This window comes from Cynocephalus volans, chromosome 16 (assembly GCF_027409185.1).
Source record: "Cynocephalus volans isolate mCynVol1 chromosome 16, mCynVol1.pri, whole genome shotgun sequence".
Classification (NCBI taxonomy): domain Eukaryota; kingdom Metazoa; phylum Chordata; class Mammalia; order Dermoptera; family Cynocephalidae; genus Cynocephalus; species Cynocephalus volans.
The window spans coordinates 55,254,043-55,268,435 of record NC_084475.1 but is presented as its reverse complement, the minus strand read 5'-3'; the positions used below and the strand labels follow the sequence as shown (position 1 = coordinate 55,268,435).

Genomic DNA, 14,393 nt, shown 5'->3' with positions numbered 1-14,393 from the left:
GACAGGTTCTGATCCCAGCATCCCTTGTACAGAATATTGGGATATGGAGATTTTTGTAGTTATCACTGACTTAATTGCCTTGACTGTTTCAGGGTATCCATTACTATCAGCAGAGATAGAAGAAATAGAAGATGCACAACCACAAGAAGCTGCCCTGCTGACCAAGTGGCAAAGGATTATGGGAATTAACTATGAGATAGTGGTAGGTTAGCTTACCCTCCCTCATTTCCTAACTCGTAACTGTATTTGAGCAGGAAGTTCATGGCAAAATAAAGTCATCAGAAATATTCCCAGAAAAGTAGGAAATGTCCAGTGCATTTTTTAGAATATGTAAATGTGCTGATTCAGGTATTAAAAAATTCAGGTTGGAGAAAGTTGTGTAGTAACCACGGAACTGAAATAAATGGGGTGGGAGTTTTAGAATTTATATTTCATCACTATTTTAATATTTCTGGTAGTAGTATAAAGAATATAGATGTGAGAAAAGGTTTTTCTGATTCTCAAAACTTTGAATTATAGAAAGAATCAGAATAGAGTGACAGAGAGTACTTAAAAATAAAACAAAAATTGTCATGACCTGAGTACACAATTGTAAAAGGACTCTTTCCTATTATCACTTTTATGTCCTTACCTTCCTTAAGAAGTTAATTCTACATAGTTTTTTCATATCACTTATGCCATAGTGAAAGTTTTATGTTTATTAACAGTTTGTATATCTAGCATAGCTAATTGTAATCTGCTATCCTAAAAAGAGGTCTGACAGAGTTGAAACAAATTATCACTCTTTGCATGCACACCAGCAAATTTCAGGGATTTCAAAAGGAAAAATAAAATACTATATTGGGTAGAATTTTTCACATTGCTTATAATACTCATATAACTCTGGATTAGAAGAGATAAAAGGTAACAAATAAGGACATATATTATTAACTAGCACTTATTGAGCACTTGATGCCAATCTGTGTTCTTAGTGTTTCACTTATTCCCCATGACAGTCTATTTTTTTTAAACAGTCAAGATGATTAACAGTCAAATATGAATTGAGTAAGTACAACTGTTATTACCATTTTAAATTGAGTCAAGGAAAAATTCAGTAAGGTCATTGATGGATGGGAGGGGGGAGACGGAGGAAGAGGGAGGGGGGAGGAAGGAATCGGTAAAGGGACACAAAAATCAACTGCATTGTATATTGATAAAATAAAATAAAATATAAAAAAATACAATAAGGTCCATTTTAACAGTGATTAAAATGAAATGAAAATTTAGGGATTCCTTTTATGGAGTAGGGTTAACATGGCTGGCACATATAACTGAGACTGTAGAGGTGGTAACTGAATAATGAAGGGGACCCTTTGACTAGCCATTTTGTCACAGACATCAGACCCTAGACTCAACTTTGAACTGAGCTTTGTGCCCAAGCTGTCTTGGTGGCACTCCCAGTACTGTGTCAAGGGCAGAAGTGTGCAATACGTGAGAAAGAACTAAGTTATTTATGGTCCCTGGTCGGAGTTAAGTAAGAAACAGATTTGACTTCAGACTTTTTGCTATGTTGTACAGAGTAAATGAAAGCACAAAAAGAGTGGTGTGTATAGCAGAGAGGATTAATGGACATTATCAGTGGGTACCTGGAAGGCTTCTCAGAGGAAGTGATGTCTAAATTGGATTTTCAAGAGTGAGAAGGATTTCATCCAGCATTACATTTCAGTCAGATAATGACGTTTCTGATATTGACCTTGCACATATTATTATTAAGATTTGGAAAAGCTCTTTTTAAATCAAACTGTTTTTCTCAGTTATTTTATCCCTCAGTTTCCTTAACTATAAAAGGATTGAAGTAGATCATTTTTAGCATACCTTCTGATTTTAATATTATAATGATTGGACTATGCGTGAAAATAGGCAATTTCCTAACATTTCTTTATTACTTAGTGTAACAGTAGGAAGTAGGAAGTCCATTTTCTTGTTTTAAGCTTTGATTCACTTTTAAGGACCGTTGTTGTCCCTTGATACAGCTAAGATCAGGAGTGTGGTTCTAGGTTCATACTGCTTGTATTCAAAGCCCTTTTCTAGCTGAGCAGCTCCAGTTAAGGTAACCTCTCTGAACCTCATCTTCCTAATTTGGGAAACAAATTAGGAGAGAAATTGTACCTATTTATGAGAAGCAGATGACATGCTCTGTAATAGGATTAGCACAGTCCCTGGCACGTAGCAAGTGCTGTGTATATTTTCAATAGTATCGTTTGAGCTCAGGCTCTGAGCTCTATCTGTTAGCATCTGTAGGCATTGAAAAGAATCTTGGGTGCTTGTAGCTGGCTGTTTCCTTTTGGGCTTTGTTAGTTCATGAAACCTGTAGCCATTAGTACTCTTTCAAAGGCAAAGCTCTAAAGATTTGCAGGTTTATGATAAGGTTTTTGAAGCTTTGGTGAGAAAGTTGGCTGTTTTGGGGTGAACATAAAATGTCTGCATGAATAAAATAAAAGGAAGAATATTGGAGTTGTGATGATTTTTCTCCTTTCAGGTGGCCCATGTGAGCAAGTTTAGTGAGAACAGTGGGTTGGGGATAAGTCTGGAAGCAGCAGTGGGACATCATTTTATCCGATCTGTTCTACCAGAAGGTCCTGTTGGACACAGTGGGAAGCTTTTCAGTGGAGACGAGCTATTGGAAGTAAGATGCTGTTCCTTTTCCTCCTTAGATAAGACTCTGAAAAGGCTGCTAAGGCTTAATGTGGTGAATAAGTAAGTTCTTATTTTAAATTTCCCCTCCAAAAGGTACTTGAGAGAGATCTATAAATAAAAATCAGCTCAAAGCAGAAATTTCAAATCTGTGTGTGCATTGAGCTTCAGACCTAATTCCATGCTTTTTCCCCCCCTTACGTCCAGAGAACTATAAACAAATTTTTTGAAAAATTTTTAACATTTATTCAATTTTTAGTATAAGTAAATATATATTTACATGTTTCAAAATCACAGGGGATAAGCAGGGAAAAGTCTCCTGTCTGTCCCATCCACCCATTTCTCATCACCTTTCATTGGGTATCTACTGGTATATTTTTTTTCTGAGCAATCTGCCAGTATTTTTAATGCATAAGTAAGAAAATTTGAATGTAAACTCCCCCCGCCTTTTTAAAACATGCTAGCATACAATATATGCCATTTTCTATTTTTTCCACTTAATAATTACATAAAATGTCATTTTTTAAATAAACACGTTCTTTTCTTGTTCAATCTTTGGGAATATTTTTGACTCTCCTTTTCCTAACTCCTACACTGACAGATCGAACTTGGATGAAAGCTAATGGTTTTCCTGTGAGTACTTTAGAAGCTCCAATTGCAACAAAACTCTAAACCTGAATGTAAATTGTTTTAGATGGTACTTCCACAGGTCTCACTACAGATCTAAGCACAGCAGAACTGTGGTAATCATCACAGTAGAATTTATATTTATTTAATAAAAATTGTTTTCAAAAGAATATTCATATTATGAAATGTTCTTTCTTAGACAGTGTATCTTTTTCCACAGGTAAATGGCATAACATTACTTGGGGAAAATCACCAAGATGTGGTGAATATTTTAAAGGAACTGCCTATAGAAGTCACAATGGTGTGCTGTCGTCGAACTGTGCCCCCTACTACCCAATCAGAATTGGATAGCCTGGACTTATGTGATATTGAGCTAACAGAGAAGGTATCAGATTTGCATATATGAGGCTAATCTGAATATATGATGGAAGCCTGCATGGCATTAATAACTTTGTAAAGCCATTTTTCTTTTATTTGTAATTTTCCTCACGTGGCCCCTGGCTTACAGGATAGGCCTTGAAGTCAGACAGACCTGGGTTTGAATCAAACTTGACAATTACTAGTTGCGCAGCCTTGGAAAAGTCAGTTCATGTCTCTGAACCTCAGTTTTCTCCTCTGTAAAATGTAAGTCATGATGCCTGTCTCAGAGAGTTGCTCTGAAGGTTAAATAAGGTAATGTAATGATGTTAGATATTATTGCACACTACGTACTTGTACAATTTACTTGCAATATTTCTGTGAAATAGATGCTCATATGTCCCCATTAGCAGAAGAGAAAACTGAACTGTATAAATAATGCGTATATAGTACATGTGTGGTAAAAGATCCATACAGTATACACATAGTATATTGTTTAGTGAATGGCTAAAATATGGAGAGACCCATCATTTCTATGTGTGTAGGTTTTGCTTATTTGCACACTATAGTTTTAAAATATGAGAAATTTGAGTTCATAATACTACATGTCAGGTGATTCTCTGTGATATCCAGAAACTCCTGTTTTCCTGTTTGCTTATTCTTTTCCATTCAGATCAAAATGTCAAGAAGTAGAGCTAATCAGCTTTTCTGAGGATATGCAATACATATCTAAAGTTAAGATCTGGATTTCACACAACTCATAGTCTAGTCAAATCTCATGTGAGGTATAACAAGAGATGATGTTAGGAGTTGATTTACATTACACTGAAGGAATCAGTACAATGGAATAATTTTCAAGACTTTGAAGAATAAGGTGCATAATTTAATATTCACATAGGTGATTAGAATAGGGTAAAACAAGAAACATAATTCCAAATTGTGTAGCACTCAAAGGCTAGCACTGTGTATATTCATACATATTTTACATGGTATAAATGGAATTATTACAGTAAAGCAGGTAGACATATTTGTGTTTGTGGTCCTAGGCTGTGCAGTAATTGATTAACAGGAAAGATAGTATACAAACTGGAATTCCATATTTATAAATATATCTGTCTTAAATCCAGTATGCTCATACATGTGAACAAAGTTGAATTAACCTATGTTCACTTTAATTAGTTAATTAATTAATTAATTAATTCTTTACTGAAAGAAGCTAACATTTTGAATCCCTGTTTCTGTGTCAGGTGCTTTATAACTGTTACCTCATTTAATCCTTATAAAGTTCTATGAGATGGGTGACTATGAAGCCCAGATTAAGAATATTGCTCCAGGTAACACAGATAAGAAATAGTCGAGACAGGTTTCAAGCAGGGGCAAATCTGATTTTAAATCTTATGTCTTGCCACTGTGTACATTAGTTTATTAATGAAATAATCATGTGCATAAGTCATAACATTTCAGAACCCTTATTTGCATAGAGTACAGAACGTTACACATATCCATTTTCTCTTGAATTATTCTTATTTATCATTAAGAATTCTTTTTAATATAAAAATAGCTGTACTTTTTTTTTCTGATTGTTGAGGTGATTCAGACACTAATGAAAAAAGTGAAAATCACCCACAATCATGCTACTGTGATGTAACCATTGTGTATTTTTATAGGAGATATTCGAACCATGTATTTTCAATTCTTGTTACAACTTAGGTATTTTTCCTACTTTAAGAACTTTCAGTGATTACTACCTTAACTCCTAAAGGTTTTATGATAAGCTATTGATTGCTATTCTTAACTTGGGAATGTTTTGGTCTGAATAGATGCTGGGAATCTCACTTTTCCTTGTAGTGTTGGTTCTTGTATCTGCTAATCTAGTGCCTGTGAAATAAGAGCTGTCTGGTCTGTTATACAGCCACATGTAGATCTAGGTGAGTTCATTGGGTCGTCAGAGACAGAGGATCCAGTGCTGGCGGTGACTGACGTGGGTCAGAATACGGAGGAAGTTCAAGCTCCTTTGGCCATGTGGGAAGCTGGCATTCAGCACATAGAGCTGGAGAAAGGAAGCAGAGGGCTTGGTTTTAGCATTTTAGATTATCAGGTAAATATATGCTACTTTTAACAAATTTTTAAAAAAATATGCAATATACCAAAAGTATATTATTAACAGAGAAAAAGCAGATAATATTTTAGAGTCATAAGGGACATTTTCTTGTTTCTAGTCAGTATTTCAAAATAGAATTTATATGCTTCATTGATTATCATAAAGGGTTTCTTTGAACATTGAATTTTTGAGCTATTTTATATTTTAGCTCTTAGGAATTTGAAGAACATGCAGAGTACATATTAGGAATATCATAGAAATATAGAGGTTTTTTTGGTCATCTGGGGAGTATTTTTATGATATTTTTATTTCCATGCTCTCAATTGGTGGCTTACATTTTAATGTCAAAGTATTAGATATTTATTTCTTTTGTCTAATGTGAATGATATATTTATAATTTTTATATTATAAATTCTGGTATTCCAGTTATTTGACTGTTATGAATATGCTTAAATTGGTCAGTTGTGGCCTGTGTCCATACCTGCATTGTGTTCTATGCGGAGTAAATGAGAAAATGCTACAGCCTGTCTGCATGCAGCTGTTGCTGCTTATTAATACTGAACCAGAAAGTCAGCTCAGATGACTCCAGGGAGTTGTGTTCATAGGGCCTAATTCTGGAACCTTGTTCTAATATTGATTGCTATGTATCTGAAAACACTGCGTCACTAAATACTATATCGCCTCTGTCTGTATTTCTACATTTCAAAAGGACAGGTCCTACCTTCAGTACACTCACAACTAGTGGTGAGTTGACGTTCCATACAGAACATCCTTTTTAACAAGTGCTGTTCTTAATAATTAATATACTTGACTTTTAGCCACAAATGATAGTTGTAAAATTTGACAACTTATCAAATATTAAAATTATCATTTTAAAGTTGTCTGTACAATTTAAGATTAAGAGGTCTATTTAGGAACATTAGCAAGTGAGGGTACCATTGTTTCAGGTGAACTTTTCTTAAACTCTGAAATGGAGATAACCTTTGCCCAGATAATTTATTAGAAATTTTGTATGAAATTTTTAAGACAGTTGAAACAATTTCCCACCTAGTACAATTCACAGTAGACAACCTGTAAAAAAATATTTCAATGTGAAAATGAGCTGACTTTTTCCTTTCCATTTCTGTCAGGATCCTATCGATCCGGCAAGCACTGTGATTGTAATTCGTTCTTTGGTGCCTGGTGGCATTGCTGAAAAGGATGGACGACTTCTTCCTGGAGACAGACTCATGTTTGTCAATGACATTAACTTGGAAAACAGCAGTCTTGAAGAAGCTGTAGAAGCACTGAAAGGAGCACCATCAGGAACTGTGAGAATAGGAGTTGCCAAGCCTTTACCTGTAAGAATTTGGGTTTTTATTGAATTCTTTTTATATTTGGAAAAAAAAAAAAAATGGCTCGTAGACTTACTTTTAGCTTCAGGTGTTCTTATGATTGACTCATGGTTTTGGTACTTCTCATCAATGTGGTTAGTGGTTCCATGGATATAAAGATTTAATTTTTAGTAATATTTTTAAAAGAATTAAAAATAGAAAACAACCAAGAAATTCAGAAATAAATTTATAACTTACTGCTTTGTGGTTCACACTGGACATTTTTTATTCAATGATAAGTTCATGATGAATGCAGAATCAAATATTTTCAAAGAAATATGGCTTAAAATACTAATACCAATGTAGTGGGGTATTATAAAAATTAATAGCATTAACAACTAAGGGTAGTAATCACATAGGTGTAGTGATTACAACATGGCACTTATCACTGTATTGCGATTAAATATTAGAGACTTTTTCAATAGTTGTGGGTTTTGCCAGTGTATAAATAAATATAGTTTTAAATGAAAGGGCAAATATACCTTCTCTGAAGAAAATGCATACACATCGATAGATTTGCATAAGCAGCAATATGGATTCGTTGATTTCTGTGAAAGAATTTTTTCAAATCATAAGCTTTGTTAATATATTTCAGATGTTAAGTTGTTCATGTGCCACTTTTTATTCCGTAAAGAATTTCAATAACCTATGAAAATATATTTATGAAAAAAGGAATAAGAGAGGGAGGGAGGGAAGAATCAAGAACATGATAATTCAACCTAAAATCAAAACAGGATTGTAGAATCTTAACAAAAGATCAATTCAAAGGGGAATATAAGAATGAAGATAGGCTGTCATAAGACTCTACATATTTATTAAAGTTGGACCATAAATATACTTCTGATCTTTCTGTTTGACAATGAGAAATGACAAACATGACTCAGTTATATGTTTTTTACTGCCCTTAAGGAGAAACCACATGTTGTTCAGAAGCAAGCAAATTTCTTTTTCCAAGCCAGTTCCAAAATAAATTTTTTATGACAATATTTGATATTTCAAATTCAATGTGCATTGCAGCATATGATAAATGTCTCTATTAGCTAGAGTGAGGTTTAATAAATAGTAAACTCATGTGTGGGAAAAGATGAAAAACAGTTTCATTTACAGTACTACTTCTGCATGAATTGCTGGTACAGGGTGATGTAGGCAAGACAATTTTATTTAAATATTTTAGCCCATTTTTTTCTGAGATTGGAGTAAAAACATTAGGTTTTCTGTCACAGTGATTAAGGTTTAATATAGTAGCTCAGGAGTGAGATTTAAGCAGACTGTGTAGTGTACATGCAGAGTTTTTTTTGTTGTTGTTGTTGTTGTTTTTTAAGATATAAGCCATGCTACATTAAGAGACTTCACAATAGGGTTTAGTAACATTTCTTGTCAAGTAAATTATATTCTTTATAATAAAGTTCTAGTAAGAGATGACAGAGAAGTTGATTCTTTTTAATGTTTTATTCTTCTGCAATTTCTTTTCTGTCTTAACACCTAAAAGTTGCCTTATTTCTATATTAGAAACTCATTGTTTGCTCACAATATTTGGCAGATAAAAATGACCAAAAGATTATTATATCATGAAAAAATTGTTGATTTTGATAATCTTTTATAAGAAGAATGAAAAAAATTAGTAGAAAGGGAGTTTCATCTAACCTATGATATTCATATTAGAATAAATATCCTTATTATATCTTATCATATAAAAATGTTAAATGTGAATATCAGGTCATACTTATTCCATGTTAAAGTCATATGTTATTTGAAAAACTTTCCCATTTTTTTCTCTTTTTCCCTCACTTTTCTGCCCCTTACCCTTTCTTTCCCTCCCTCTTTGTTGTTCTCTCTTCCATGAACTGGTCCTTAAACACCATTCTCCCTGCAGCTTTCACCAGAAGAAGGTTATGTCTCTGCTAAGGAGGATTCCTTTCTCTACCCACCACACTCCTGTGAGGAGGAGGAAGGGCTGGCTGACAAAGCCCTCTTCAGGGCTGACTTGGCTCTGGTTAGTGGCCGTGACTTACCAAGCTTTCCTTTCAGAAATCTTGTGTGTTACTTTGCCTATCGAAATATTCTGAAGTCTTGCTATATTCTTTGCTCATTATGTTTTGGAAGGGCAAACATATTCTCTCCAACTCAAACTCAAATGGTTCTCACAGTTGAAAATGGAAGAAGAACCGTAATATATGTGAGAAATATTTGTTGGATTTGTAGGGAAAGTTCAATTAGCATTGTGTTGCATAAACATGTAGAATTAATCTTTATATCATATCTAAAGCTGTTGGAGCACTTTTGTGCTTAATTTCATACTTGGATATCTCTGGACATTCTTTAACTGTTTTCAGCATTCAGTCGTAAACCAGTGTTTTGGCTACTTTTACTGAGGTAGCAAGTATATTTTTTCCACTAGATATTAATAGTATGAAAATCATATAAATTGGTTCAGTGTTATTAAGAACACAAAAGTTTCTGGAAAAGATAAATCCCATTTTCTGTAAATACATATTTGAAAACATCACCGATTTACTAGAAAATGTTAAGTTAAAATTTTATTTCTACTTGATCTTTATAAAATTTATTGAAATAAAAGGTTTTAGGAGCCACTCTTCTCTTGAAAACCTTACTATCTGGTAAAGGGGACAGTGCTATGTCAATAATTAAAGGGTAAAACTAAATACCAGACATAAATGTACACGTGACATTAATGCAATATAAATATAACAAATTGTACATCCTATTCACAGTACTTCTGCCATTAAAGCTTGGTACCTTTCAACTTTTCTGGGGAGTGGCAAACATTGTCCAGTGTCACTATAAAGGTATTTGCCCTGCTTTTAAAATACTTTTAGTGTTGTTAGACTAGGGAGAGGTTTAAAACCTGTCAAATTCTTCATTATGGGTTTATAACTGATTGTGCCCATCTCATTTTAAACTAGAGTGTGAATTATTTCTTTGACTTTATATATGTTTTGGCAATCCTAATTTGGGGGGAGACAGTTCATTTTGTTAATATTTTTTAATTGCAAGGTCATGAATTAGCCATTTGGAAATTTTAGCATATATTATAATAAATGCAATAATTCCACATTAAAATTCTTAACATAGCAGGTGACTCTTGGCCCTACTCTCCATTGGCATTACGTTTGCATTTCAAAACTAGATAGTTTATTATGCTATGAACTACATAAGGTACTATGGTGCTAAGTAGTGCCCAGCCATCGCAAATTCTTTTTGAAATGTTTCAAGACACAAATATATTATTGTCTTTAAAGTACAACAATAAACAGTATTTTCTCTAGAGTTTACATGGCTTTCTTGAACTTCCTTAAATTAATGCCAATCAAAAAGAAGATTCATTGTTTTTTCCTGTTTTCAACTGTGGGAACCATTTGACTTGTATAGAACATGTTTACCTTTCCAAAATATAATGAACAAAGAATATAGTAGGACTTCTTCAGAATATTTTTATGCAAGCTTTGCATCTTATAATGGTAATAGATGTCCTGAGTCTTCTCCCTAATCAGCGATATAATCCTGGACTGGTTATTCAATTTCTCTGGGCCCTAGTGTTTTATCTGTACAGTAATTAAATGTGTTGATTGTTAGGATCTCTTCTAAGATTCTAAGGAATCAATGATAGGTATGCAAATTCTATTGAGGTTTTCTTTCTTTAATGTTACTTAAAATGAATATTTATTTATTGTAATCCATGGCACAAGGCTTAATTAATGCTGTCTATTTAGAAAGCAAATGTTAAGTATTTGCGGTACTTTCTAGATTGTTATACATAATGCACATTTGTAAAGCATAAACCTCCACACAGTGACTCACTGATGAATTTGAACCTGTATTTAAAGTATATTATTAGGACTATGAAATATATTTGAAGAAAGGGTCACCTTTAAATAGCCCACCTGTATTTTTAACAAATTTCTGCAACAATGTGATTCGATATAATGTTATAATGTTTCTAACTTCTCCTGGCTAACCATGTAAATTGAAATCACAGAGAAACAGCATGGGGAACTTTGCTATCAAGACAGGCAGAAAGTGCTGGTAATATCAGAGAAAGGTAGTATTTATGTCAGTTCTGCCTATTCTAAGGGGTAACTGTGCGTGAATTGCAAAAAGACCTTCAAGCTGGTCATGACTTAATTCTTTCTCTTGGTTCTACCACAGAGGTAGTAACAGGATTTTTAGATAATATGTAGTGAAATTCTTTATCTCGCTCTATATGAGTTTTCTAACAAAAGTTTAGAACAAAGCTTCACCATATCCAGATCATAATTAGGCTCCTTGTTTGTTAGTATAATTTTAGCATGAAATCACAGATTTTCTCTTTGGTTTCTGCAACTCAAATGGTTCTAAAATCTAGTTAAAGATAATTTAAATAAAACATATGGTTTTAGTGAGGTTTGCAAATAGATAATTGCCTAGCTGCGTTGTTAGATAATAGTTTATTTTATTTGAATAGGAAGTGATAACTTCATTCCTTTTATTATAAAATTATAAGAGTTGTGCATGTGAACTGGAAAAAAAGTAAATATTTTCCTTAACTTATAGAAATGTTTAAACTTAAAATCTAAGCCCTTTGTGAATTGTTACCTTTAGCCCTTTTATTGATGGAATAAAATAACCTTCATGTCAGTACCCTCTGCTGTAGATGGGCAGTTCATCCTTGTTCTGCTGCGTTGTTTATCTCTGATGTGTTAAAGAGGGAGAAGAGGGCATGTGGAAAATGGAATAGACAAAAGAATGGTACCAATATGCGTTTTAGTCTCAAGAGAAGACTGTTGTCGTATATTAAGAGAACAGAAATCCCAACTGATCTTATTGTTTTATTTCTAGGTGGACACAAATGATGCTGACTTTGTAGATGAATCCACACTTGAGTCTCAATACTGTCCTGATAATGACAGTATCTACTCTACTCAAGCCTCTCTTTTATCTCTTCATGACAGTGCTTGTAGTGATGGCCTGAACTATGGCCCCTCCCTTCCATCGTCTCCTCCCAAGGTACGAAGGAAATGCCATTTCATTTATGGGAAAGCCTTGTGTATAATTTTCCAGAGGTTAGTGTTTATGGGGAGTTATAGGAGCGTATTGGAGATACGATGTTTCTCCAGTCATGCATTCATTATCAGATTAAAGTACAATTTCATTTAGCTAGTGTTGGTTGGACATATTCAGATCAGTAGGGACTATTTAAATTTAATGTCTGTGAGACAGAGTGATAGACACAAGGGTTCAAAGTTTTGATTAGGATTTACATGTCAGAAAGAAAAATTTTAATGAAATGTATTTCTCAAATTTTATTTTTAGCAGTATTTATTTTGGAGAAATTACAAGAGTAACTCTTTTCTTAATGTTTAAAACGGACTTTTATGCAAAGTTGGACAGGAAAATATTTGCTTCATTCATTTAACATTTACTAGCTAAGTTAAACTTAATGCTGTCATATGTTTTTATATAAAATGATGCCAAAGAATACTTTACATAAAAATCACAGTGAGTGGTGAAGTATATCATTGGATATGAATGAAAAGTTTAGTTACTGTTTGACATTTCTGTGCCATCTATATTTTAGAAATAGAGTATTAGCACAAATGCCCCAAGTGTATTTATTTTCTTGGTAATATACTCTATGTTTAATAAGTAATATTTTAAAACCTATCCAGGTCTAGCCAGTTAGCTCAGTTGGTTAGAGCATGGTGCTGATAAAACCTATTCAGTCTTTTAGGTGTGAAATGGTATGTTATTATTTTAATTTGTATTTACTAGTGATTACTAGTGAGATTGAATACTTTTTCACATCTAGAATTTTTTCTTTTGGCAGCTTGCTGGTATGGAGATCTGAACCCATGACCATGGTGTTATAAGGCTGCACTCTAACCAGCTGAGGTAGCTGGCCAGCCCGAATACTTTTTCATACGTTGGCCATTTGGTTTTCAAATGGTCTTTTCATCAGTAGTCTCTTCATATTTTTTGATCATTTTTATATTGGGTTGCTCATCCTTCTGTTGATTTGTAAGAGTTCTTTTTATATATATATATATATTTGGAAATTGACAAACAAAGCAATTAAGTATTTTTTTAGTGAATATGAGTGTGTGTGTGTGTGTGTGTGTGTGTGTGTGTGTGTGTGTAGTAAGAAATCTAAAAATGTGTGGGTTTGATACTTCTCAACTTCAGGAAAGAATTTATCCTTGGAGAAAAGAAGAAAGCTTAAAGAAAATATGGCAAAATGTTTATATCTATTAAGTCTGGGTAAAGAGTTTATATGTGGATGTATTTTTTTTTCTACATTGGAAATATATCATAAACATACATTAAAATTAAGTTTAAAAGACTGGACAATAATTTTTTCTTAAATATATGAAATATATATTTTCTGCATATATTGAGGTTTAGCCCAATTTTCCTTCTTTCCTGATTAACAAGTTTTTTGGCCAGAACGTTTTCAAAGCATTTTCTTTTATGTTCATGGTGCACCTGTTATCCTTGCAAATGATGCTGGGCAATCTCCTTGAATTGGTTTGTAAGGTATAATCTTGAGTGGAGCAGCTGCTCCTCTCTCACCACACCTGAGACTGTCTGTCTGGCTGCAGCCTGTCTGGAATATGTTCAGTCTTTACTGGCCTCAGGGCTGAAAGCTGAGTTCATCTCCTAATGGAATCTCCTAATCCACAGCATAGCACACTTCTTCTTGCCAATGGGACAGATTGCATTGTTTAACTTAGTAATTATTACTTAAAGGGATTACACAGTCTGCATGCTGAGAAGCATATATTATACAGGGCAAATGCTGGCTGTGTACAGCACAACGTACTGGCTTGCTGAAGTCTGTTTGCCTCCATTTTTTTTCCCCCAAACAGTTTACTCTTTTGTTGAAGCAAATTTTGGAAAGCTGACCTATCAACTGAAATATTTAAACTACAAAACCAAAAAGAAGACATTAATGAGTGTGTTTTAAAACACGTTGTGGAATTCCTGTGTGCTTTCAGTTTTCTTAACAAGTAGGACTGTTCCTCTATCATGGTAAATTGCTGCAGCATATTTTTTTTCCTGGCACCTTTTTAGTTCCTACATTTTGACTAGAAAATTTTATGTACAGAAAAAAAATTATATAATGCATTTTTCCTGTTTTTTAACACTAAATTTATTTTAAAAGGATAGAATGGTGATTTGTTATAGAATTTAGAATTGACTATTTTTCTTAAAAAAAAAGTAAGCTCACTTCAGGGTTTTTTAATTAATAAAACCATCTAGTATAT

General features: G+C 33.4%; 1 protein-coding gene across 6 annotated transcripts in view; it reads left to right on the top strand.

Moving 5' to 3' along the window:
* Positions 1 to 14,393, top strand: part of MPDZ (multiple PDZ domain crumbs cell polarity complex component) — a 170,578-nt gene that overhangs the window by 86,102 nt on the left and 70,083 nt on the right. For all 6 annotated transcript variants that reach the window (XM_063080257.1, XM_063080259.1, XM_063080262.1 and 3 more), the window contains 7 exons: positions 93 to 202; positions 2,519 to 2,665; positions 3,521 to 3,685; positions 5,570 to 5,755; positions 6,889 to 7,098; positions 9,005 to 9,124; positions 11,968 to 12,135. In XM_063080257.1, the coding sequence (XP_062936327.1) occupies positions 93 to 202; positions 2,519 to 2,665; positions 3,521 to 3,685; positions 5,570 to 5,755; positions 6,889 to 7,098; positions 9,005 to 9,124; positions 11,968 to 12,135 (1,106 nt within the window). The remainder of the gene's footprint in view (positions 1 to 92; positions 203 to 2,518; positions 2,666 to 3,520; positions 3,686 to 5,569; positions 5,756 to 6,888; positions 7,099 to 9,004; positions 9,125 to 11,967; positions 12,136 to 14,393) is intronic.